Here is a 23,185-nt window from a genome sequence, read left to right as displayed (position 1 = left end):
TAGCCCCTCCACCCGGCGCTGCCCCGCGGTCGTGGCACGGCACACGGGGCACAGCACCGCACTGATGGCCCCGAGTCGCACCCAGGCACCGGGACCAGCTTCTCCAGTCCCCAGGCGATGCAGTCGAGCGGCGCGGGAGAAGGCAGCTCTGCGCGAAGGCAGCCGGGCACCGGCCCAGCATCGCGAGCACCGCAGCCCCGGCAACGCAAGCTGCATCAGTCCAAGTAATGACAGTTTCTTGGAGCATTGGGTTTTAATACCATCGGGGGGAAAAAAAAAGTTATTTTAGACTTTGACCTTCCTCTAGAAGAGGCTCTGAAAGACCAAGAGGAAAAACAAGCGTGAGCCATTAGCAAGGGAGGCAAGAGGAGCAGTCAGTGCGCGGGCTCTCCTCTCCCACAGCCTGCTCCGAAGATGCCCAGGGAGCCTCCGGCACGTGGTGGGTCTGCGGCTCCGACAGCCAAGCCACCTTTGAGAGCTGGCCGAGCGCTTCGCCACGCGCGCGCGTGTACAGAGGTCTGCGCGGAGCCCAGGACAGAAGGGCGTCACGTGCAGCGCGCTGACCCCAGCCCGCCTTTTCCGAAGGCACCTTTTGTGGCCCCCGAGAAGCAACCCCGCTGCGAATACCCGGGAGGCTGCAGGCCAGGGGTGAGAGCCACAGCTCAAGAGAGCTTGGGAACGGCCCCAGCACTCGCACGTGACCGTTCAGCTGGGACATGGCCCCAGCCCAGCTGTAGTAGTGACCCGCTGCTGGCTCATACACCGCACAAGGATCCAACCCCCGTTTTCTTCCCTTCAAAATGCCGGTTTTACTTTTTAAAAATAAGTTAATTTCCAGCTTTTAATTTTGAAGGAAAACAGCCGCTGTGTTTCCGAGGTGCCATCAGAAATGAACGCACCGGGCTGGGGGAGAGGGGTGAGCACAGCAAAGCAGCAAAAAGCGCATCTGCAGAAGTTTATTGCAGGAAGAACAGAAGCAGCAGCCTCTGCCGGGTCCCCATCCATCCCCGCTCCCGGGCTGAGGCTGCCCCAGCACAGCCCCGCAGCGCAGCCTCGCCGGAGCACCGGCCTCGGGCCAGGCTGAGGAGGGGGCTGGCTGGGACCCCCCTGCCCAGGCAGCCCAGCAGGACAAAGAGCAGCTCCTGGCTCCAAAGCACGGCTCCGAGGCGGCCCAGCACCAGGCAGAGCTCAGGGAAGGGGGCCTGCATACCATCCAGGTGCTTTAGGCTCATTTTTGACCTTGCTGGTTAATGTCTGGGTTTTCCTCCTCTCCCCCTATCCCAGCCCCCGCCAAAGCACCACCGAGGAGCTGCTAAGAGGGGCCCACTCCGGCAAACCCTCGCCGCGAGCAGCACCCGCTGGCCTCGCTCCCAGGGGCGCAGGAAGCTGGCGCAGGCAGCGGGCTGCAGGCTCCCGCCGCTCGGCCGTAGCCCAGTGCCAGGGCACGCGAGCCACCGGCCACACTCCGGTCACCCCCGCTGCGACCAGCTTCCTCCTGCCTCGTGCTTCAGTGGGCAGCGTGCAGCCCTGGCCCCGAGGCGGGCCGGCTGCAGGTGGGAAGGGGTGCTGCCCAGCCAGGGCGGGGGGAAGCTCAGGGAGCTGCAGGCAGCGGGTGCTGCCCAGGGCTGCATTTGGAAAGGCCCGGGAGGAGCTGGGCTGGCACTCGTCCGCAGCTGCAGGCTGGCAGGGGGACGGTGCCCTGCCCAGGGTGAAGCACGAGGATGGGGGGACCAGGAGGCAACAGGATCCAGGACCTGCACCACCTAAACAGCGGATGAGGAGCGGCTGAGGGAACTGGGATTGTTTAGCCTGGAGAAGAGGAGGCTGAGGGGAGACCTGATCGCTCTCTACAGCTGCCTGAAAGGAGGGGGCAGTGAGGTGGGTGTTGGGCTCTTCTCCCATGTAGTTAGCAATAGGACGAGAGGAAATGGGCTCAAGCTGCGCCAGGGGAGGTTTAGGTTGGAAATTAGGAAAAATTTCTTTACGGAAAGGGTGGTCAAGCATTGGAACAGGCTGCCCAGAGAGGTGGTGGAGTCCCCATCCCTGGAAGTGTTCAAAAAATGGGCAGAGGTGGCACTCTGGGACATGGTTTAGTCTAGTCTACCCTTGATTGGCTTAGAGTAGACTTGGTAGTGTAGGTTAATGGTTGGACTGGATGATCTTAAAGGTCTTTTCCAACCTAAACGATTCGATGATTCTAAACCTGCCCCTCGCTAATCCCCACGCAGCTCCCCCAAACCCCATGCGCCACGGGGCTGGGGCAGCCGCCCTGCTGGGCTCCCCCGCCTGCTCTCCAGCCGTGCCCAGACAGCGAGGGATGGGCCGGCAGCGCCGCCTGACGGGACAGGGACCGGCTCCGCATCTGCCCAGTGCCCAGGGTGCCAAGGCCAGCGTGAACACGGAGCGGCGGGATCCAAGCACGGCTCTGGCAGCCAGGAACTCCTGCCCGAGTCGTTCCCCTTCTGGCTTCCCGCAAATGCCTTATGCCAATTTTTTTTAAATTTTACTTTTAAACAAATGGCTTCTGATTTTGGACACCTCCATACCTGGGAGGACCCTTGTCTTGATCTGGGGCAGCTGAGCTGAGGCACCCAGAAGGACAGATCAGCACCCACCCCTCGGCACGCTGGTGAAACTGGGCAAAGCGTTACCTGTTTCAGGAAGACAACTTCACCTCCCTCCATCCCCCACCACTGCGTGTTTTTGCAAGTTCCACTGGCTTTTTTTTTTTAATAAAAGGAAAAAGTCCAAAGAAGAGTTGGAAGCTTTTAAACACTGAGCCACACTTTGGCCTCTGCAACCAGCCTGCCTCAAGGACCGAAAACTCCATTCCCAGGGGAAAACTGTGTCCAGCAACAGCTGGGGAGCATCCCTGCTCGTGCCACCAACTTCACAGCAGGATCCCTCTGGTCCCTTGCCACTCATCTGCAGTTGGAGGAATCCCTACTTTTGTGAAGTCCTGAAAGCATTCCTGAGCCCTGACACAGCTCAGAGGCACACACCTAAGGAAGAGAGATGCGATTTTAGGAGAAAAGCCACATAGCTGTGGCTTCCACTGCTGTGACGAGATGTTGTGCTCAGGCCTCTACCATGTTATGACCGAGCAGTAAAGGGTGTTACTGGGCAGGACAACCACGTGAAGGGACTAGAAGCTTTTCTTGCTGGTGGCAAGGACAAACTCTCCCAGCGAGAATCGACCGCTGCAGAGCCCCAGAGCAAGAGCTCACTGCTTGTCCCTTCAGCCACGAGCAAACTGAGCCCAACTGCTCCCAGGTCCCTGCAGCAGCTCCGCTCTGAGCAACCCGGACTGCCAGTTTCACAGACACTCCTTGGTCCTGCGTGAGACTCATATCCACCTCAGCACTGACCCCAAAAAGCGAGGGGGAGGCCAAGGCAGGGGGTCACGCCGACCCCCAGCGCTGAGCACAAAGCCAACAGCCACAGCCCCAGTTGTTTCAGACCCCTGCCCAGAGCAGGATCTTGGAAGATAGCTTACCCAGAAGCACGCACGCGCTGTGGGACGTTCACTGGCAAGCAGGGGAAAGGAGGTGGAAGGATGTGACCCTGCACAGCTCGGAGCCCTCCGTCCACCCCCTCCCCACCAGCCCTGCAGGGAGGCACCGGCAGCAGGAGCTGCAGCGTCCCCAGGGGCATCCAGATCCACCCGGGCAGTGAAAGGAGCAGCTGCTGTGGCACAATCCCTAAATACCTGTCCTTCCACAATACCTGGGTCTGGAGGAAGGATCGGAGCTCTTCACGACACCGGGAGAGACAGACCCTCCGCTGCTGAACGCGGGAGCCACTTGGCTGGATTTTAAACAGAGCACTTTCCCAAGCTCTGCAATTAAGCGGCAATCCCATCAGGGAGTTCAGGAACAGGACGGTTTAGCCTGGCACCAGCCAGTCTGTCATGCTGGGAAGAGCTAACATTAACTCCCCACAGACAGAGGCGGCACAGCGAGGTGGGTAAACTCACCCCACCCTCCGCACGGGTGCCCGAGCCGGGGCTGCCAGCAGCACCTCCCGCCAGCCTCCCACCTCCTGCTCCCTTTGCACGCAAGCAGCCTGCCGAGATGACCACGTTTACTGCAGGTTTAGCTCAGAGCTTGGTTTGAAAAGGCACTACTTAAAATACCATGGAGCAACAAGGCCTACGGCTGTCACAGGATCCCAGCCTCCTCTGGGGACCGGCTCCCTTCCCTCTTCCTAGGGCACAAGCCCTTTCCCAAAGCACTCGCAGCCAAGGCCGACGCTCCGCCTGGCAGAGACTCCATCAACGCGTCCAGCGCGCATTCCTGGAGACATCCAGACTGCGCTGCTGGCACAGCGGTGCCTGGCGCTGCCAGGCCTCTCCCAGCTGCCTGATGCCAACCGAAGAGTTAACAGCTTGCTGAAAGCCTCCCGGGGCACACCAAGGCCTTGGGAGAGGAGCAGCCTACCCATCCTCTAAATGAGTTTGCTTGAATCAGTTCCTGATAAACTTGGTTCAAAACGGAAAGTGACCATGGAAGGTGCTTGGGTTTTATTCAGCCCTTTCTCTCTCCCCTGCATAAAATTTTAGGAGTCTCCAAAACAACCGGAGAACTTACCCGGGATAAAATACAGACTCTCTTCCCCAGACGCTCGCCCCAGCAGAGCGAACACCCCACAGGCCCCCACTCTCCCGCGGGAGGGCAGCACCCCGTGCACAAGTGGGGCGAGATCTGGTGAGCACACAGCGGCATCTCGTGAAACGTCACCCACTGAGTGTTCCTGGGCTGGGGGGCACACCCGGGCCTGCGCGGGCCACCACCACTTCCAACAGACAGGACTGAACTGTAACGCTCTCCCTGACGAACCCAAAGAGCGATAGGTGTGGGGAGGAGACAGGAAACACCTCTGCAATCAGTCCTTCGGGCTGCGATGGGCTTTGAAAGATCAAGCCCAGTGCGAAGGGGCTGAGGAAAAGGAAACTCTGCAAAGGAAGCAAGGGCCACCTGCAATGTGCAACGCTTCAACACCGCACAGGTCAGCACCCTTGGTGCTGATGGTCACAGGCACGTGCCGGCTCCTCCTGCTGCAGGAGGTGGATGCCAGGGCAATCCCTCACAAGTCGTTATAGCGAGGACAGAAGATGACCCTTCTCACCTAGACGGAGCTCCCCGAAATTGCCGCATCCAATCTTCTTGCCGACCCGGAAGTTGGGACCCACCATTAAGACTCCCGAGTTGGTTCCAGCACTCCGGCTTCCATGACTGCTCCTTCCTCCACCTGTCTTGGACATCCTTTTACCTTCCTCCAGCTCCCCTTTCCCTCCTCTCTTATCAAAATCCATAAGTTTGTGATACCCCGGCCTCTCCACGGTTACGCTGCTGCCATACAAATCCCAGAGCTGCCGAAAGTTGAGGGGTGAGGAGAAAAGAAGCAGGGCTCTTCTTGGTTAATACACCATCACGGTGAGCGGTGGGAGGGCGGGGCGTGGAGAAGGAGGGATAAGCGGCCACCCACGGGTGCTGGGCTACTGAAATGTTAGTGCTTTCCAAGGTCCCGCCGGGATTGTCATCATCGCCTGTTACAGGGAGTTCTTTGGTGAAGAGAACATCCTGCGGAGAGGGTCCTCCCAGCGTGGCTCCTCGGTCTCCCAGCTGCAAAAAGGAGAAGGGGAAAATTAGCACGAGGAAGCGAGGAGGCAGAGAACAACAGGGGGTTGTGGGCTCCAGGCTGCTGCCCCCAGCTTTGCGGAGCCCCTCCACCACCTTCCCTGCGTTACAGGTAACTCCCACAACGATGAAGGGTGCCACAGCCGAGGGGTGGGAGAAGCTGGGGTATCAGGACCATCACAGGGTGCCCCACAGCTAAGATGCTGGCATAAATAAAGAAATAAGAGTCTGGCCACGGCAGGAGGTGAAATGCTTGATGAGCATCTCCGAGTCGGAGCCAGCGGCGAGTGACGTGGGGAGAACAACGTCCCTGCGGGGAAGGGCTGCTGGCGGCAGGGAGACCTTCAGAGGCGCTGGCCGGGGCGCTCGGGGCCAGGCTGCCGCTGGCCAGACCCGAGAGTCCCCGGGAGCGGAGGACGCACGTAAACGACTGCGTTATGGGGCAAACCACGCCAGGCGTGCAATTTCCTATGAAGTGAAAAGAGGATATTCTCCCCAGGCGGCTGCCTGCCGGGAGGGTCCCTGCGGGTCCAGCGGCCACGGCCAGCTGAGTCAGAGCACTTCCCCCAGCACCAGCCTCCGCTGCGGCTGGGCCGGGACCTTTGTGCCAGCGATTCTGCGCCAGGACGTGTGGGAGAGGACGCAGTTTCTAAGCAGCCGTGCGTGTGCGGGGAATGACTGCACTCAGGGCTCCCACGACAGCCCTCCCAGGCCTGCCAGGCTGGGGTAAAACAGATAGCGGCAAACAGGAAACCAGGATTTATTAACACCCCGCTCGCCTCCATGGCGAGCCCCTGATTGCCGCCTCTTCCTCCGCTCTGGCAAACAAACCCTGATTTTAATTGCAAAGTTCAGAGCGAGGCACGGTAGCCAACAGGGCCGCTGGCTGCAGCCTGGGCAAAAGCCGCCGTGACACTCGCTGACAGTAACTGACGGCCATGGGTGCTTGTTTGCTCGGCGGCCGTGCAGCACCTTGCCCACCTCACGCGCGCAGCTCCCGGCACTTCCCAGCAAGGCTGGCGGGCAGCCCCGTGCTGGCCGTGGGCTAAGTCGGGGTTCCCCTCGGCCCCCGCAAACAGGCAGGACTCAGCGTCTCAAACCAGGGAGCTCTCTCCCACATACACACCCTGCTCATGGCAGAGGGTTGGACTACATGACCTCTGAAGGTCCCCTCCAACCCAAACTATTCTGTGATTCTGTGACACTGGCTCCACGCGAGCCCCCCTTCATGCAGCTGACTCTGTTCACATGGGCACAGCCCAACATCGCGACCAAATCAGCCGCTGGTTCCCTTCCGGAGGGGCAGGATGACAAGTACCAATCGACCAGCTCCACGCTCATGGAACCCGGGTCCCAAGAGGGAGCCGCGCTCTCCCTCCATCCAGGACTCTCCCACCGGAGCCGCCTGGGGGGAGGTCAGGCTGGGCCGCTCCTCGCAGGGATGCCTGCGCGGGAGGCAGCCAGGGCACACCAGGAGCAGGACAGCCAGGAAGCTAAACACGGGCTGGAAAGCACAGAGGGTCAAGCTGGAGCCGGGTGCACACTGGGAGGCCATGTGAGACAGACAGACAGACAGACTGACAGACTCACGCACGCACGCCCCCGCTCTCCCCCCAGCGTTTGTCATCTCTGGTTTTGCTCCCAGCTCAGCCCAGCAGCAAGCATTTCGAGCGAGCTGAGCCGGGAGGCAGCCCCCAGCCCTCCCTGCCCACCCCCCAGCCCCGCTCCCCACCTCACCACCTTCCTCCGCTCCTCTCGGGCTCCCATGACACCCACCAAGCGCCCTTGCTGCCACGGCCTCATTACCTGCGGGTTAAACAAGCAAACCCACGCCCCTCCAGTGCTCAGACTCCAGGAAATGAGCACGCTGCAAGTCCTGACACTTGGCCAAACCCCGTAAAACTTTTTATTGGCTCTCAATAGCTATTAGGAACAGAAAAAGGCTTCTTGTGCTAAAGGGTGCATGGGGGGAAATGGGGGAGGGTCTAAGAGCAACAGAAGGAAAAAGACACCCAAAGCCGGAGCTCAGCACAGGGGAAGGACCGGGGACTGGCCACGTAAGGGTCTGCGGGCAGGGGAGCTGCTCCCTGGGGCTGCCCCGCTCCCAGTCCTCGCCTGACACCGAAACCTCGCCAGGGCCCACCACACCCTGTCCACAGCATCCTGGCAAAATGCCGCTGCTCTCCAGGAGGGACCGGAGCTGCAGGCACCGAAGAGGCACGTTGCTAGCCCGGCCCCTCGGGGCTGTGGCGGGCGCATGACACCCATCTGTGGGACCTGCCTGTTCAAGTAGTGGGGAACAAGGCTCTCACGCAGGATGGCAGCCCCCTCCTTCCCCCGCAGGCTCCGTCCTCCAGGCCAACACCTCCGGAGCATCCCCAGAGCACAGCAGCCCAGCGCAGAGCAGCCTGGCCCTCCAAGGCCACCACTGGCAGGCCGACACCTGGGGACCATCCTGCTGCACCCAGCACATCTCGGCCGAGGGAAACTGAGGCACACGGAACCTTCCAGCTTCCCTAAAGGCCACGCGGGCAGCTACGGGCCGGCTCCTGCCCCGACGCTCCCTTCCCCCGGCAGCCAGCGGTCTCCGTCCCGTGCCAGCAGGAAGCGTGGTGGGAGCGGCAGCGGAGCAGGGCTTCCCCGCGCTTTGTTCTCCCCCAGCCCCGAGTGCACACAGCCGACACGTGATATCCTGCTCATTCTTTGCTCCCCTGATAATTTCCGCCCGGGGTTTGGCGCATGGCGGTGCCCTCCCGCCCGTCTCAAGCTCCTCCACCTCTGCCGGCCTCGCGCAAGGGCGCTGGGGAGCCATTTCCCCCACGACCTCCCAGCTCCTGGAGCAGGCGGCGCGGCACGGCCCTCCCCAGGCGTTTCGGAAGCCACCTTCCCCGGACGTGGCTCCCGCCACACCCCAGGGAAGGGGAGGCAGCCGGTGATGCGCAGGCCGTGCTGCTTCATACCCCGTTTTCATTTTGAATCGGACCTTTATGTTCAGTCCCAGGGGATTTCAGGCCCAGACTGTTTGCACAGTCAGGCGGCCGACAGCCAGAGCCGAGGGAGCTCCAGCCCCGCGCTTGGGATTATTTTTTTTAAAGAGTTATAGGCCAGTCTCTGCAAGGGAATTTCAGACAATGGAGCGAGACAGAGCCCTAACAGAAGGGAAAAAAATAAATTCTGCTTCCTGTGAGCACTGGGAGACTGCGCTGTCTTCCCCCGGCCTAGACAAACACAGGCAGCAGCGTAGCACAACTCTCCAGCCCTGCCTGCGCAGCGAGCCCCGGCCTCGGGAGCAGCCCTCCCGAAAGAGCCTGGCTCTAAACCCCGATTTCAGGCAGCTGGGCCAGGGCAACAACCGGCGAGGCCACGGCAGCGAGCCCCGCACCAGCGCTGCGTGCCAGCCAGCTGCCGCGTCGCAATTCCCCCTTTCCCAACGCCGGGCGGTCGGAGCGGCAGGAAGTCACCGAACCGCATCCGTGTGAGTCAGGCCAGGGCAAGCGATGCTCCTCCAAACTCTGCCCACCAGCCTGCCCCGTGGATGAGCCACGGGGAGCTGAGGGCTGGGAGGAATCTATTTTTGCATCCGAAGAGCGCCAAGGAGAAGCAACAGCTCTCTGTACCTCGGTACAAAAGCAGGACCCACCTCTCTGTGCGGTGTCAGTGACTGGTCAGGTTTTCCACTCTGTGCCATAAAGGGATCTCTGGCCTTTAAAATTGAGAACAACCTAATTAGAAACAGAAACCTTTGGTAAAATCCCAGGACTCCCACTGCTCTGGGACGAACAGCCCGGCAAAACCTGTGTCTCTTAAAACACAGCAGCCTCTGGATGGACTAGGACCCAGGCCTGCCCCGTCCTGCCACCCCGGGGTCGCAGCACCATGGGGAAGATGCCCCCGATAAAACTGACGGCACGCGGTTGCATTTTGAACAGAAATCCTCACCCAGAAGGTCACATCGAGGCAAGCAGCCTCAGAAAAGCACCTTCTAGGCTGCATTTGTTGGCCTGGTATCAAATCTGATGCAAGATGAGACTAAGAAAACGTCTTTCTCTCTTTGGGGGGAAAGGGAGGGGGACAAGTAAGAAAAAAAAAAAAAAAGAATTGGCCTGAAGTTTGGTAGAAGAAATTCCAACGCAAGCTGTGGTCTTAAAACAAATAAGCACTGCCCTGCAGTGCTTGCAATGCAAGTGCTCCAAGCCAGGGAACCTGAAAGTGAAATAAACTGCAGACAAGTGTAAGTGACTTCAGCACCTCCCAAAAGCAGAACCACAGAAACACCGAAAGTACCATAAAGAGGGCAAAAACACACTCAAGCAATCACCTGAAACCCAAAGAAGGGGTTCATGCTGTTTTTGTTGAAATACTAGGTTCTTTTTATTTGCCATCTGGTTTTGAGCATGCCAGGTCTGCTCCAGTCACATTTACAAGCTTTTCCCTGCAGTCATGAGGGTGAGAAAAAGGGATTGGGGGTGGGGGGTTGTTTTTGGGGTGGTTTTTTGTTTTGTTTTTAAAAAAAGAAGAAAAAGCTAGGATTCTAGTGCTAGCCCTTGTCTCCGAGACCTGTGACTTGGACTGAAATATCAAGGCTCGCGAAGTTCCTGGCCACATTTGTAGGTATAAAATGCTGAAAAGGTGTATTTTTAAAAATTTCTTTCCTGTATAGTGAAACCTCATGGCTGCCGAGAAAGGACTTGTACAATACCATCTGGGGCACATTGTTCTAGGCCCTTTATACACACACACACAGTGTTCCTGCCCAAAAGAGGTTACAATTAAACAGGGCAAGACAAAAGAGGGGAAGAAGAGGAAAAAATAGCGGCCGGGAGCAGGGAAGTGATTGGTGAAGGTCAGGGAGCAGGTCCGTGGCACTTCTCGGAACAGAGTCCAGGTGTCCTGGAGCAAGCGGCACCCCCGGCGGGTGCGATGCTGCTGCCAGCCATGAAGGCTCGGCTGTACCAAGCCCTGATCTCCACAAGCCTTTGGGATGGTTACTTGAAGCCGGTTTCCCCGCGTACTCTGCACTTCGCGAGCAAAAGAGAAACACAGCTGCATCCAGATGAAAGAGAAAGGAAAGCTTCTTGAGAGCACAAAAAAGAAAAGCCCTTGACACTACGCAGCTCCAAGTACAGATCGCTGACAATTAAAAGCTAAAAATAATCACAAATACCCTGATGTCCCAAAGGATGACCCATCAGCTGGCTCCCAATACAAAAATCCAGACCAAAAAGCGACCGGTGGTCTTACGCAGCTGAAACCAAAACCCAATAAATTTTAAAAGTTTAAGAGGCAAAGTCTTAGCTTACAAGGAGATCAAAAGTCTTAAAACAAAGCAAGATCCAACATCTTTAAAGCAAGCTGCAGACAGTCCCAGATGATGTCTACAAAGGTTTGTAGTTAAAAATGCATTCCAGTCTTCAGTGCCGGCAGCCAACCCCGCTCATGACAAAACAGGAAAAGCTGTGCCACGACACAGAGGTTTCCCAAAACGAGGGGTCATGGAAAGCCTCAGCAGGCTTCCCACAGGAGACCCCTGTAATGGCTACGGTCAAGCCAGACATGGGAGGGACGCCGGGCAGCTCCCTCCTCCCGCAGGAGAACCCGGGCATCCCTGCGCAGGCACCCCGCAGAGCTCAGCGAGCGGAAAGGCATCGGGGCTGCCGGAAGCCTCCAGCTTTTGGGCAGCCTGGAGATGCGACCCGAGCGCAGGGAGAGCAGCATCCAGGCACCATCACAGCACTGCTGGGGCCCTCTCCACCTGCCCCGCACCCTACCTGCGGCCTCCAGAGACCCAGGACAAGCGGGACGACGCTTGTACTCATGCGTGGCTCTGACTAGGGGCCTTCCAGGTCGAGCAGGCTCAGGAGGGGAACAACTCATCTGGGGTGTGAACAGCTACAGGATGAGAAACAGATGCTGAAGGCGGAGGGGGGAACTCATTCCAACCTAATGCTGTGAACTGTAGCTGTCCGAAAGGTCCTCCCGAGATGGAGGTTTGGGCCCACACCTGCATCGTCCACAGGGCCACCGTTCCCACACGCGCCTGCAGCAGCGGCACAAGATGGCACCTTGCAGACAAAGGCTGTTCCAGCTGCTCCAAAGGACAGGGACTGGCCACGAAGTCACCTTCTCCCACCAACTTTGCTCTGGGCTAAGAGGAAAGGAAAAACCTTCTGGAGTGTCCCAGAGACGCTTCCCGCTGGGCCTGCAGCGTCCCGTGCTCTGCAGGGCTGGCTGAGGCCTTCCCTCCGGGCTGAAGCTCCTCGCTCTTGCTCATGCAACAGCTGAAGGCTTCGAGGAAAAGCCTGTCCATACGGCTACCACAAAAGGGAAATCCAGCAGATTTTCCAAAATGTAAAATTAATGTAACTACTTCTCATATTCTGGAAATTTCGCATTCAAACCCCATTTGTCCAAGCCCAATGCTAGCATCTCTTGCGGGACAGCCAATGTGACCAGTACGACCAGACTATCTGTACTGGAGTGACAGCAAGTGAGAAAACCCAGCTTGACCCGCTGTTATTTAATTGATGTTTAAGAACAAAATACAGGCAACTCAGAACTAAGCCACCTTTACACTGAGGTGGGACCATTCACACACCTTCAGCACCAATTTAACTTCACGGGCTCAGAACTCCTCTCTTCCACAACCCACACAGTCACCCCCCGGCTTCACAGCGCTAACTCCCAGCCCCGCAGCAGTGCCAGGAACCCGCTCCCCGCGCCGCTCTCCTTCCCTTTTCTCTCTGTGCACACACATCAGCGGCACAGGGGAAAGCCCGTTTGAGACGGCTGCACCGAACACCGCAATAAGCCTGCTCCTGCTGCTACCCCGGAGAGGTGGCATCGTGCTCCAGAGCGTGCCGCCGGGCTCCCTGCAACTCAAGTCTCAACATTTATGAGAAAAATCCACACTGGATGGATTTTTGAGGAAACAAGACAATTAGTAGGAGAGGGGTTTGTTTTTTGTTTGTTTTTCTAAATGAAGAGTCCTTCCAAGACTTGGACTCAGTCTTGCTTGGGCAACAGGAAAGCCATAAGCTGGAAGCATAAGCTCCTCTCCCTGCTCCGAGCTGCTGGTCTCAGGCGACGCAACGTGCTCCGCAGGGACCTCCCAAGCTTCCTCCAGCCCTGGACACGCACTTCTCCTAGCTGGACGCAGCAGCTCGCCATCAGCTCCCTCCCACAGCAGATGTGCCAAAGAAGCTCAGACGTGGGTCCGCAGGGTGGGCTGTCCCCAGCTGCATCAGCTGCTTCCCCAGGAGGAAGAGGGAAACCTTGCTGTTTGGAGAAAACTCATCTTGACCCCCACCCAGGGAAGTCTCCTCTGTGGGCTGGAGAGCACTGGGGCTGTGCAGCACCCTGAGCTCGCTCCACCAGCTACAGCTCCAGTCATGGGAGACCCAAGCAAACCTACTGGGGCAGCAGAATATTCCTTACGGCAAAGGCAGATTGCCTTGTTCTGGCCCAATTTCCTCCCAATCCCTCAAGGAAAGAGGGGATCGAGTGCTTCGACCAAGGAACTCAAGGCACCCATCAGAGAAGGGAGTTCTGGATGTGAGCATCTCACCTGCCACGGCACAGGAGAGCTGTGCCAACCCCATTAGGACGGAGGACGGGCTCCATCTCGCAGGGAACAGCCCCTGCGGAGGAGCCGGAGCAGCAGGGCAGGGGTGAAGGGGCCTTTATCTGTCCCAGGGAATCCCTTCAAACTCAGGAAGTCCTGAAAGCAGCCGCTCTCCCAGCAACGCACGTCACCTGCGCAGTTTCTGCTGATCGCAGCCACAAGAGCATCGTCCCCTGACCCCAGCAGGGTCGGGTGAAGCAGCGATGGCATCCAGGCCGCCTCACAATCCCCAACGCTCTTCCCAGCTTACAGCGAGGCGGGAGCCAGCACAGCTCTGTTTACTCCATTTCCTCCTTTGTGCGTTCATGTCGGTGTCAGCACAACAGGAAGCTCTTGTTAAATAGTTTGTTACTTAACTGCTGATGCAGAGCCACCGGGGAACCCAGGCATAACGTGCGGCGCGTTTCGAGAGGTGGGGGAGCCTCGTAGCTCAAGTTCAGGGCTGGGATTTGAGAGCTCCCAGCTCTGCCACCGCCTCCCCGGTGATTTGGGCATGTACTGACTTCCTGGCCCTTCACATCCCGGTTGTTACGCTGGGATAACAGCTCCCCTGCATCTGCCTTGTTCATTTGAGGTCCCCAGGGAGATGCTTGGCTCTTTCTCAGCTTTTGAACAGTGCTGAGAGCTGAGCAGCCTTCCCCCTGCCTCCTCCAAGGCACCCTTCAGGGAAAAGGCAAGAACCCAGTAACCGATTGAAGAAACTCCCGCACCAAACAGCGACACCATCCCGTGAAACCCACCTACTGCCCCTGCGCTCCCGCTGCCCACGCGCCAGGCCATCAGCCCACCGGTGGGGAATATCCAGCAGTCGCAAATCTACTTTTTGGATCCACACGTCAAGCCTGCCAGCCTGCTCGGCCCAAAGAGCAGCTCTCGTCCAACGCCCTCCAGCCCATCTCCCCGACTGCTTCCTCACAAGCCGCCGCGTCCCTCAGCGCACAAACACGGACGCCGGTTCGCATCTGTACAGTGCTATCGGACCGAGTCATCGACTACAGGGCAGACGCAGCCCTGTCACCGTGGTCACTGTACCAGGAGCGTTTGAAGCGCAGCTCCCCCTTCGACGCGGGGACGGTTGCGGTCGGTCTCCCCCTCCAGCGGGCAGAGACACCGCAGTGGGGTTTCACTTTTGGCCCCCCAATCATAGAATCATCGAATCGTTTAGGTTGGAAAAGACCTTTAAGATCATCCAGTCCAACCATTAACCTACACTACCAAGTCTACTCTAAGCCAATCAAGGGCAGACCAGACTAAACCATGTCCCAGAGTGCCACCTCTGCCCGTTTTTTAAATACTTCCAGGGATGGGGACTCCACCACCTCTGGGCAGCCTGTTCCAATTCTTGACCACCCTTTCCGTAAAGAAATTTTTCCTAATTTCCAACCTAAACCTCCCCTGGCGCAGCTTAAGCCCATTTTCTCTTGTCCTATCGCTAACTACGTGGGAGCAGAGCCCAACACCCCCGTCCCTGCCCCCTCCTGCCAGGAGCTGCAGAGCGATCAGGTCTCCCCTCAGCCTCCTCTTCTCCAGGCTGAACACCCCCAGCTCCCTCAGCCGCTCCCCACCAGCCCTGTGCTCCAGACCCTTCCCCAGCTCCGCTGCCCTTCTCTGGACACGCTCCAGCACCCCAATGTCCTCCTTGTGCTGAGGGGCCCAAAACTGGACACAGTATTCCAGGTGCGGCCTCACCAGCGCTGAGTACAGGGGCACAATCACCTCCCTGCTCCTGCTGGCCACGCTATTCCTGACACAAGCCAGGATGCTGTTGGCCTTCTTGGCCGCCTGGGCACACTGCTGGCTCAATTAGGAAACCTGCAAGGGCGGTTTGTCCAAAATATGGGTTTTTTCCATCCAGGTTGTTTCTTGAAAAGAAAAAAAAAAAAGAAAATAAAAAGAAAAAAAAAAACCCACCCAAAAAAACTGAGGCTAATCTTTCTACCAGAATTTCTTCTAGTGTTTGGGGGGGGCACCAACCAACCAAAAAACCACAAAAATCCTAAACTGTGGCAGCAAAGCTTTTAATCCAACATGATCCGAGCATCCTTGTTCCAAACCTCCCCTCCCTTCCTGGCTTCCCAGCTCTTCACTGAGAACACGGTGTGTCCGTGTGGAGGGAGGGCTCCACCCGCGCGCTTCTGCTCAGCTCGGCCCCCCGCAGCGGGCGCAGGGGGTCCCGGCACCTTCAGCCTCGCCAGTGCCCTCCCGCCTCCGCCGCTCGCTGCGCCCCACGGCCGGGCTCTTGCCTGGCAGCGTGCAGCAGAGGGGTCAGGCATAGCTAATGCTGCCCAGAGCACCATAATTTAAAAAAAAAAAAATTAAAAAAAAAATCACCCACCAAATCCTACTCACAGACCAAATAATCAGACGCACCATCACCTCCAGCTACTCGGTTAACACAGAACAAACAAAAAAAATGACTTCTAGCAAACGAAGCAACGGAGGAGGAACACGCTGAGCCTCTGTTAGAGATTAAAGCATTTACCACGCGTAGCTGTACTGCTCCCAGCACAAGACCATCAGCCAGCCCGAGTACCTCAGCATTCTACCCTGGTATCCCTCCATGGCTCCCAGTCACGTCCAAAAAAAACATCCAAACCACAAAAACACCAGGATTTAAAAAAAAAAAAAAAAGCACATTTGTTTTTTCCCCAGAGTTGAGCTGTGCTGTGAAGAAGATGGATTTTTCTTTCGGGCTTCCTCTTCCAGCTATCATGTCTATTAAACTTTTCTCTAAATTAGAAGTGTTCTCTTGTTATTGGCTATTCCCTTCCCCAGGAGATTTTTAGACACTGTGCTCTGGTCAGCTCTTAACCTACAACAGATCAAGCTCCAAATCTCTTCAGAGTTATTTTCAGTTATTTTCTCCCAGCTTCCAAACACAAATATAGCTTTTTAATGGATTACTATGAATTTTCTTTTCTGTTTTTTTTTTTTTTTTAAAAAAGGTTTGTGCCACATCATTCCCTCCACAACAACGAGAAGAGCAGAGTTTCAACACTGCAGCAGGAACTGCTTCTCCAAACAGAGTCCTGCTTCGCAGCTCGGAGGCCTCACCAACGCTCGGCTACACCAAGTTCCCACAACGCAAACCCAGTAACGACTCGGGCACGATTTTATTGAGATCTTGAGAGGATACCAGCTGACATATTCAAAACCATCAGCCTGCTTTAAAAGCAAAATCCCAGCCGTTGCTCAGACTGCAGCACCGCTAACAGCGCGGCTCGTGCTGGGACAGCCCACCCCAGACTCTTGCTGCCCAAGGAGCTCTACGTGCTCGCGCGCCTGGGGCGTGCGCAGCGTCCCCCCGATCCAGCTCCAGCATCGCAACAGCCCCGAGAGAGCAAAACTGAAATCCGTTCCCTAACCAGAATGAAATTAAGTAGTAAAAAAGGGGGGAAACCACCAGTAGTAGCGTTTTCAGTTTCCAATGGAGCCTCGAAGGCAGCACTCTGAAGAGCCGACAGGAACTCACGTGAAGGTGTGAATCCCCTCCGCTGTTGTGATTTTAAAACACCTGCCTCCTTTTTGAGAGGAGCACGGAAGAGCCGTAGCAGCCACGTGCCGGAGAACGCCCCTGCACTGGCAGAAGTGCACAGGGCCGGACGACTTCGCCCCAAAGCCTCGACCCCTCGCGCCGCAGCTCAGCGTGGACGAGGAAAACTCCCCTGCCCGGCAGCGGGTGGGCAGGCAGGCAAGGATGCGTGCGTGTAGCGTCAGCTTTACTAAGAGTCAGCTTTCTGGCAGCAGCTCAGCAGTAATTATTTTGCACCCAAAAATATCTAACGAGGGAACAGGCCCCTCTAAGCAACGGGAGTGGGACCGTTTTGACGCATTTGCTCCCTGCTTGCATAAGCAGAAATGGAAATCGATGTGCTTTGGACAGTCCGAATTCAGAACAACCCAGATCCTCAATGTTTTTAAACACAAACAAGCTTGCAGAGTCAACAGCTCTTCTAGGGCAACTCCTAAATCTCTCAGTAAAAGCAGCCACAAAGAAAACTTCATGAAGCATCTCTCCGCTGCTGAGAGCCGCTATGCAATTTGCTCCCAGCCGACTGCAGAATTTCACTCTTTTCACTGGATGTCCATCCAAAGCAGTTACACCTGGATGGAAAATATTAACTCTGCTTTACCAAGGAGCCGGAAATACCACGATGGAAATTTCAGCAGCAGCAGCACAGGAACCAAGCAAAAAGCTAAAAATACTTCTGTAGGAAAAATAATAATAGTAAATATACAGAATGCTAAAATAAGATCTAAAAACTAGACTGGAAAAGATCAAACACAGCACAAGTCAGACAAATCCACCCAAGAACCAAGTGCCTAAGAGAGTCTATTCACCTTTTTGGGCTCATCAGCCACAAATTTAAACTTCCAACTACAGAATTCATTAAATCTACCAGAAAACACACTGAAGCTTTGCTAGAGAGGCTTGAAAGGAAACAGCTTTTTGGTTGACTTTACAGACCCCACAAAAGGGCCTTGATTTACCCCTTGTGCCATGCGATTGTGCCCAACTAAGCCCCAGGGCAGCCACCTCCCAGTTCTCGAGCCACATCCACCTCACGAGCCGTTCCCATGGTCCCCGTGCCGGATCCACACCGCACGGAAACAGCGGCAACACCAAACCGCCGTGGGGTGTTCGGAATGCAAAAGCCCTGGCTGCAGGAGGGAGTCAGGCAGCAAGAGATACCTGCCCGCCTTCCCATCCAGCCCTGCCGTCGTGCCTCTGGGATGTTACCGGCATCTTCTACCTGCTCCCTACTCCAGTATCCCTTCTCCAAGACCAGCAACAGCCGTCCTCGTGGCTGCTGGGCCAGGAGAGGTTCTGGTACGCAGCTGGAAGATGGCAAGATCAGCAAATGACCCACCTACAGCTCCAGGCTACTGCCCCACTGCTCGTACTGGCGTTGCTCTGGCGTTCCCGCTCACAGATGGAGCAACTGCTGCCTGCAAAACTGCAACTGGCTTTGCTATTACCGTAAGAGGGACACTGGAGGTAACAGATGGGTAACCAGAGCAGTAAACCTGGTTCTGAACAACGACAGAAAAGACACAGGCTCGCCTTCTGCCCCTGCGTGAAGTAAATTACCCAAGGCTGTAATTCTGCAGAATCTATCACATCTTAACAGTTCAGCACAAAAAAAAAGCCAATTAGGATGTTGAAGTGGTTTCGGTTTTACTAATGTAGAGTTAGTAGTACTGGAAGAAAGGAAGTTCCTTACAGACAAAGCCGAGTCTCTGGCTGGGAGACCTTAAAAGGACAGTAGTCAGAGCCCAACTCCTGGTCCTTCAACCCTTCCCACAGCCCATATGCTCCAGCGGCTTCCACGGGACACACGCAGGCACCCCAGCCAAGATGCTGATGATGCCTTTCAAGCCCCCGCTCGGCACCGCAAGAGCTGGATTCAACAAGGCATTTCACACGCAGAGTCACTTACTTGAACAAGTGGTCTCAGCCATCAAGCCCCTCGCATGCACCGGGTTTTGCGGCTCTGCCAGTGGGTTTTCTATTTAAACCAGACAATACATCCACAACGCAGCAAGCTCCAGTTAGACACCGGATACTAATTAAATCCATGCTGCTGCTACAAGGCAGAGCTGCAAAGGAACCAGCTGCCTTCCAAAAGTCCACAGCAGTTGGCCAGCAAAAACCTGTTTACCAGTCCCACGCCTTCTCCTGCTCTCCCCTCCACACATTTACCGAGGTTGACGTAAGAGCAGAAACTGCTTCTTTTCCAACCAGTCCCATCCTGCCCAGTTCTTCACGCTGATTTCATTGTCACAAGCACGCTCATCTTGGGAGAGAGCCTGCAAAGGTTTCATTTCTACAGTCAAGACTCAATATTGCTATTTACTCCACTCATGCCCAGAGCATAAAGCCCGATACTCAGCTGTACAGCCAACATCAACCCCAAGAAGCTTCAGAGCAGAATATCCAGCCAGATCTGGCCAACACACCGGGAAAGGTCAAGTCCCTAACGCTCACCTACCACAAAACCTGAGGTTTGCTTTCATGCCTGGTGACTCCTTGCAAAATAGGCTCTCTTTGCAAGCAGGTATCCAAAGGACTGTCTGTATCCCAAATCACCGAGTCACGTCTGTGCCCTGGGAAACGGAGAAGCTCAAGGAGATCTACGGCTCAAACAGCTCCTGAGCACAGACTACAGAGCCAGCGCCCAAAGCCCCTTCAGGGTGGACAGCCCTATTCTGTGTTTCGACCTCTGCCACCGGCCACAGATCCTTTTTAACCATTTTTGCTTCAGCTGGGGGGGAAAAAACCACCTTGACAACTCAGCCACCCTTTTACTGCCCTGGCACGCGATACGGAATGGGAGGCCGAGCACAGACAGATCCAGACGTGCTCCAAAGCGACTGCCGGGCCCGCAGCACCGCGGGGATCCAGCTGAAGGGCGACTGACTCGTGCAAGCCGAGCAGCGCCTGCAGATGCAGAACGGGAGCTGCACAAGCACGTCCGTAACAGGCATCGCCGTGCCCTCTCCATCCTTCCCCCAGCACCACAGAAGTTTCGAGAGCAGCTTTCACTTCAGGTAACGACGCCGGTTCAGCAGCAAGAGGCAGACGGCAGTGGTGGGACCCAAGCACCTGCAAAGCCTTTCTGTGCAAGGGATGATCCTACATTTGTCACGAACACACAAATTCACTGCCACCACAGCCCAGATCATCAGCCTGGTTGTGACGGTACCCGTGCTAAGCCACGCTCCGGGAACAAGGTAGGAAAGCATTGCATTCAGATGTCAGGCTTCCAAGTAAGGCAAGTTCCCCTTCTACCTCCTTCCCTCCCATCTCCAGAGCTCGCAGCCTGCTTCACAGTCACCAAGCAGCAGTGGGGGGAAAAAAAAAAAACCAAAAAGGCTTCTAGACAAATAGATAATTTTCACCCAGCAGCTTGGAACAACCGTTTCCATTTCGCATCTCACATCTGAGGCTAGAACACCTCCTCCTGTGCCGCTGCAGCCTGAAACAAGGTTAAGACCATCTCTACCAGCACGCTACTTCCCCAGCCCTGTCCCTGAATACTCCCATGCCCTCAAAAGCTAACACTTTTTGTAAAAACAAGATAAAGTGCTGCTCGCCTTTCTCTTGATAAGGGATCTTACTGCACATCCGGCAGCGCGCAGGAATGGATGTGAAAGAAGAGCTGCCATTGGTTTTGCAGACAGACAGAACAGAGGAAGGCTCGCTCTCTGCCTCCACTGCAGCCAGAGACGCGCTGCACCTTTGCTCTGCAGCAACAGCCACGGCAGCGGAGAGCTGCCCTGCCTCCTGCCAGGCCGCCGGGCAGAGGCTGCAGAACCCGCCCAGCAAAAGGAAAAGGTTTAGGGACAACCTGCCGCGAGAGGACTTTGGCAGCAAACCCGGAGGAACGGCAGGTACAAAAGCAGACAGCAGCAGGCAAGGAAACATCAGAGAAGCGTGCCAATGGCGCAGCAGAGCAGAGAGGGGAAACGCTGCAGCAGCTGCGAGGCCACGACGTGCCCACCCGAGAGCCGGTGCTGAGCCCACCTGCTTGTCGCCTTCTGGAGCCAGCATCCACAGCGACCCGCAGAGAACGGTGCGCGGCCGACGCTGTTAACACACCTCGCCAGAGCAGGAGAGCAGATGTTTTGGCAAGCAACCGTCCGTTTCCCACCCCACTGTGATGGGCTTATTTCCCAGCCTGGCAACAGGGCCACTTTGCACTGCTTGCTGTTAATAAACTTTGGGGGTTTTCCACCCCCTCCCCCCGAATTCGCAGTTGTACGTGTGAGCACACACGTATATTTAAACATTAGCATGAAGTCAGATGGTTGAAACAGCAAACTCCCGGAGATTTCTGAATCCCAATCCGAGAAATCGGTTCTTCCCACCAAAGCAGGGAGATGGGAAGGCGCCCTGCTCTCCCAGCACCGGGGCAGCCCAACGATCACCACAAGGCCGGTCCATCAATAAAGCCTCGTCACGCACGTGACGCTGCGCACAGTGCCAGCGCTTCGCTCCACTCCGCTGACGGCAGAGCAGGGTCCACAGCCTCCGCCACAGCCCACTGAGAAAGACCTACAGCAAAAACTTCCTCCTGTTTATGCAACCACAGGCCCCCGAGGATGGAAAACGAGCCAGGACGTGACAGCAGCAATCCTCACACAATGCAAAAGCCACAGGCGACCAAGGGGCTGCTGTGCCACCTTCACCCTTTGCCAACGAGCCACGGAGCAAGCTCCAGCCCGCAGCAGGCAGCCCCAGACCCACACCCATCAGCGCAGCCGGCGGACGACACAGGAGCTCCCTGCTCGCCGGTGACAGCTCCTTTCCCAATTCCCATGGATGGGGAGGTCAAGAGCCGCTCTCAACCAGTCGCTGAGGAAAGGGGCACCCCGCAGCCCCGAGTCGCGGATCGCCCGGCGGAGGCAAAGGGGCTCCCCGGCGAAGCGCAGCGCAGCTTTCCCACGCTGCCAGGCTGCGGGCGAACCGCTCTCCCGCTGCCAGCCCCTGCCTCTCACCCGCCCTCCTCTTCTGCAGGAGCCGCCGCGGTGACGTCGCAGGCATCGTTCGAGCGGGACGCTGCCCACGGGCTGATCCATGCCTCGTCACGGCAGGACGAGGCTCCAGAGAAAGCCCAGGCAGAGGCTGTTTCGGTGCGCGCGAGTCAGAGGGTCCGACCACACGGCGAGGCGAGATGTCCCCCCCGCGCCGCGGGAGAGCTCCTCGTGCCTCTGCTTACAGAGCACAAACCACAGCTGCCTCCCACGGGCCAGGCAGCAGCAGAAGGGGAGCAGAGGACACGGGCAGACGCAGGCATCCGAGCGCTGTCTTGGAGGGAGGTGGTGGGAGACATTCAAGAGCAGAGGAAGAACACAACCCTTTCGAGGATGCGTTCAGAGATCCCGCAGCTTTGAATCCCACATGTGCTTCCTTCCGGCATTGCGAGGGATCAGCTGTAGCTAGGACGAGGGGCTCAACATCTGTTCTCCAAAGGATAAGGGACATTTCCCAACCCCTTTCCTATAACAAAAGCCAATTCCTGGATGCGCGTGGCTCCCTTCCCTTCCTTTCCTTCCCCAAGCCGGGTGACAGTCTCGAAACATTTCATCCACCTGGAGGAGATTTCCTCCCCGCAGAGGAACTTGACCGAACACCAGCATGGGCAAGCCAGGCGCTCTCCTCCCCAGGGAGCAGGACACCAGAGCAACACACTCAGCACTTTTTCCTCCCCACAGCCTTCAGATGGGATCCCAAATAACCTCAGGAGCAGGAGAGTGGGCACAGGCTGCTGCCCTCGGACACTCACATCACGGGCCTGCCCACAACACAAATGGCTTGAAACTCGCCAGAGCTGGCTCAGCATCCCTGAACAAGCCAGAGTATCCCCACTCGCTCCCAACTTCCAGGGAGCGGGAGATCAAAGTTTAGCAGAGCGCTAGCTCTCAGCACTTCCATTTTCCCACCCTGCAGCCCCTAAGCAGCCACAGAACGAGCAAAAGCACTCCCTCCTCTCACCGTCTGCACGGCCTCCTCGCATGCACGGCACAGGGAGCAGGGGGCTCCCGGCACAGCCCACGGGAAAGGCTCCCCCAGAGCAGGACGGACAAGGAGCCCGAGGACTACCAGCAGCACAGTGCACCAGCCCGACAATTTACGTGCCAGGGCACAAACCTGCTCCGACAGCCCATGATGCTGACTCTTCTCCTGGAAGCCACCATCTCTGCAGGGCAGGACATCCCAAATTGGAGTCGCACCGCAAGCCCACAGCAGGCTTTCTTCTTATCTCTGAACCGCAGCTTTCCAAGTGGCAACGCATGAGAAACGCCCCACTCTCCTGTTCCCCCCTCTGTCCCACCGGAGCCCAGGCTACCAGGGAGCTCCAGATGCTACCAGCTGTGGAAGCTGCCGTTTCAAAGTTTGTACTTGCCGCCCCCAACTACG

General features: G+C 56.9%; 1 protein-coding gene across 2 annotated transcripts in view; it reads right to left on the bottom strand.

Moving 5' to 3' along the window:
• The window catches only part of CSNK1G2 (casein kinase 1 gamma 2), a 34,192-nt gene extending 11,215 nt beyond the window's left edge, over nucleotides 1-22,977 (bottom strand). For both annotated transcript variants that reach the window (XM_075723830.1, XM_075723831.1), the window contains exons 1-2: nucleotides 22,916-22,977; nucleotides 5,128-5,624 (exon numbers count right to left, since the gene is read on the bottom strand). In XM_075723830.1, the coding sequence (XP_075579945.1) occupies nucleotides 5,128-5,314 (187 nt within the window). In that variant the 5' untranslated portion in view covers nucleotides 5,315-5,624; nucleotides 22,916-22,977. The remainder of the gene's footprint in view (nucleotides 1-5,127; nucleotides 5,625-22,915) is intronic.
• Nucleotides 22,978-23,185: the final 208 nt, after the last annotated feature.

This window comes from Pelecanus crispus, chromosome 20, assembly GCF_030463565.1.
Source record: "Pelecanus crispus isolate bPelCri1 chromosome 20, bPelCri1.pri, whole genome shotgun sequence".
NCBI lineage: Eukaryota > Metazoa > Chordata > Aves > Pelecaniformes > Pelecanidae > Pelecanus > Pelecanus crispus.
Note: the sequence above shows the minus strand (reverse complement) of the source record. Positions and strands in the feature narration are given on the sequence as shown.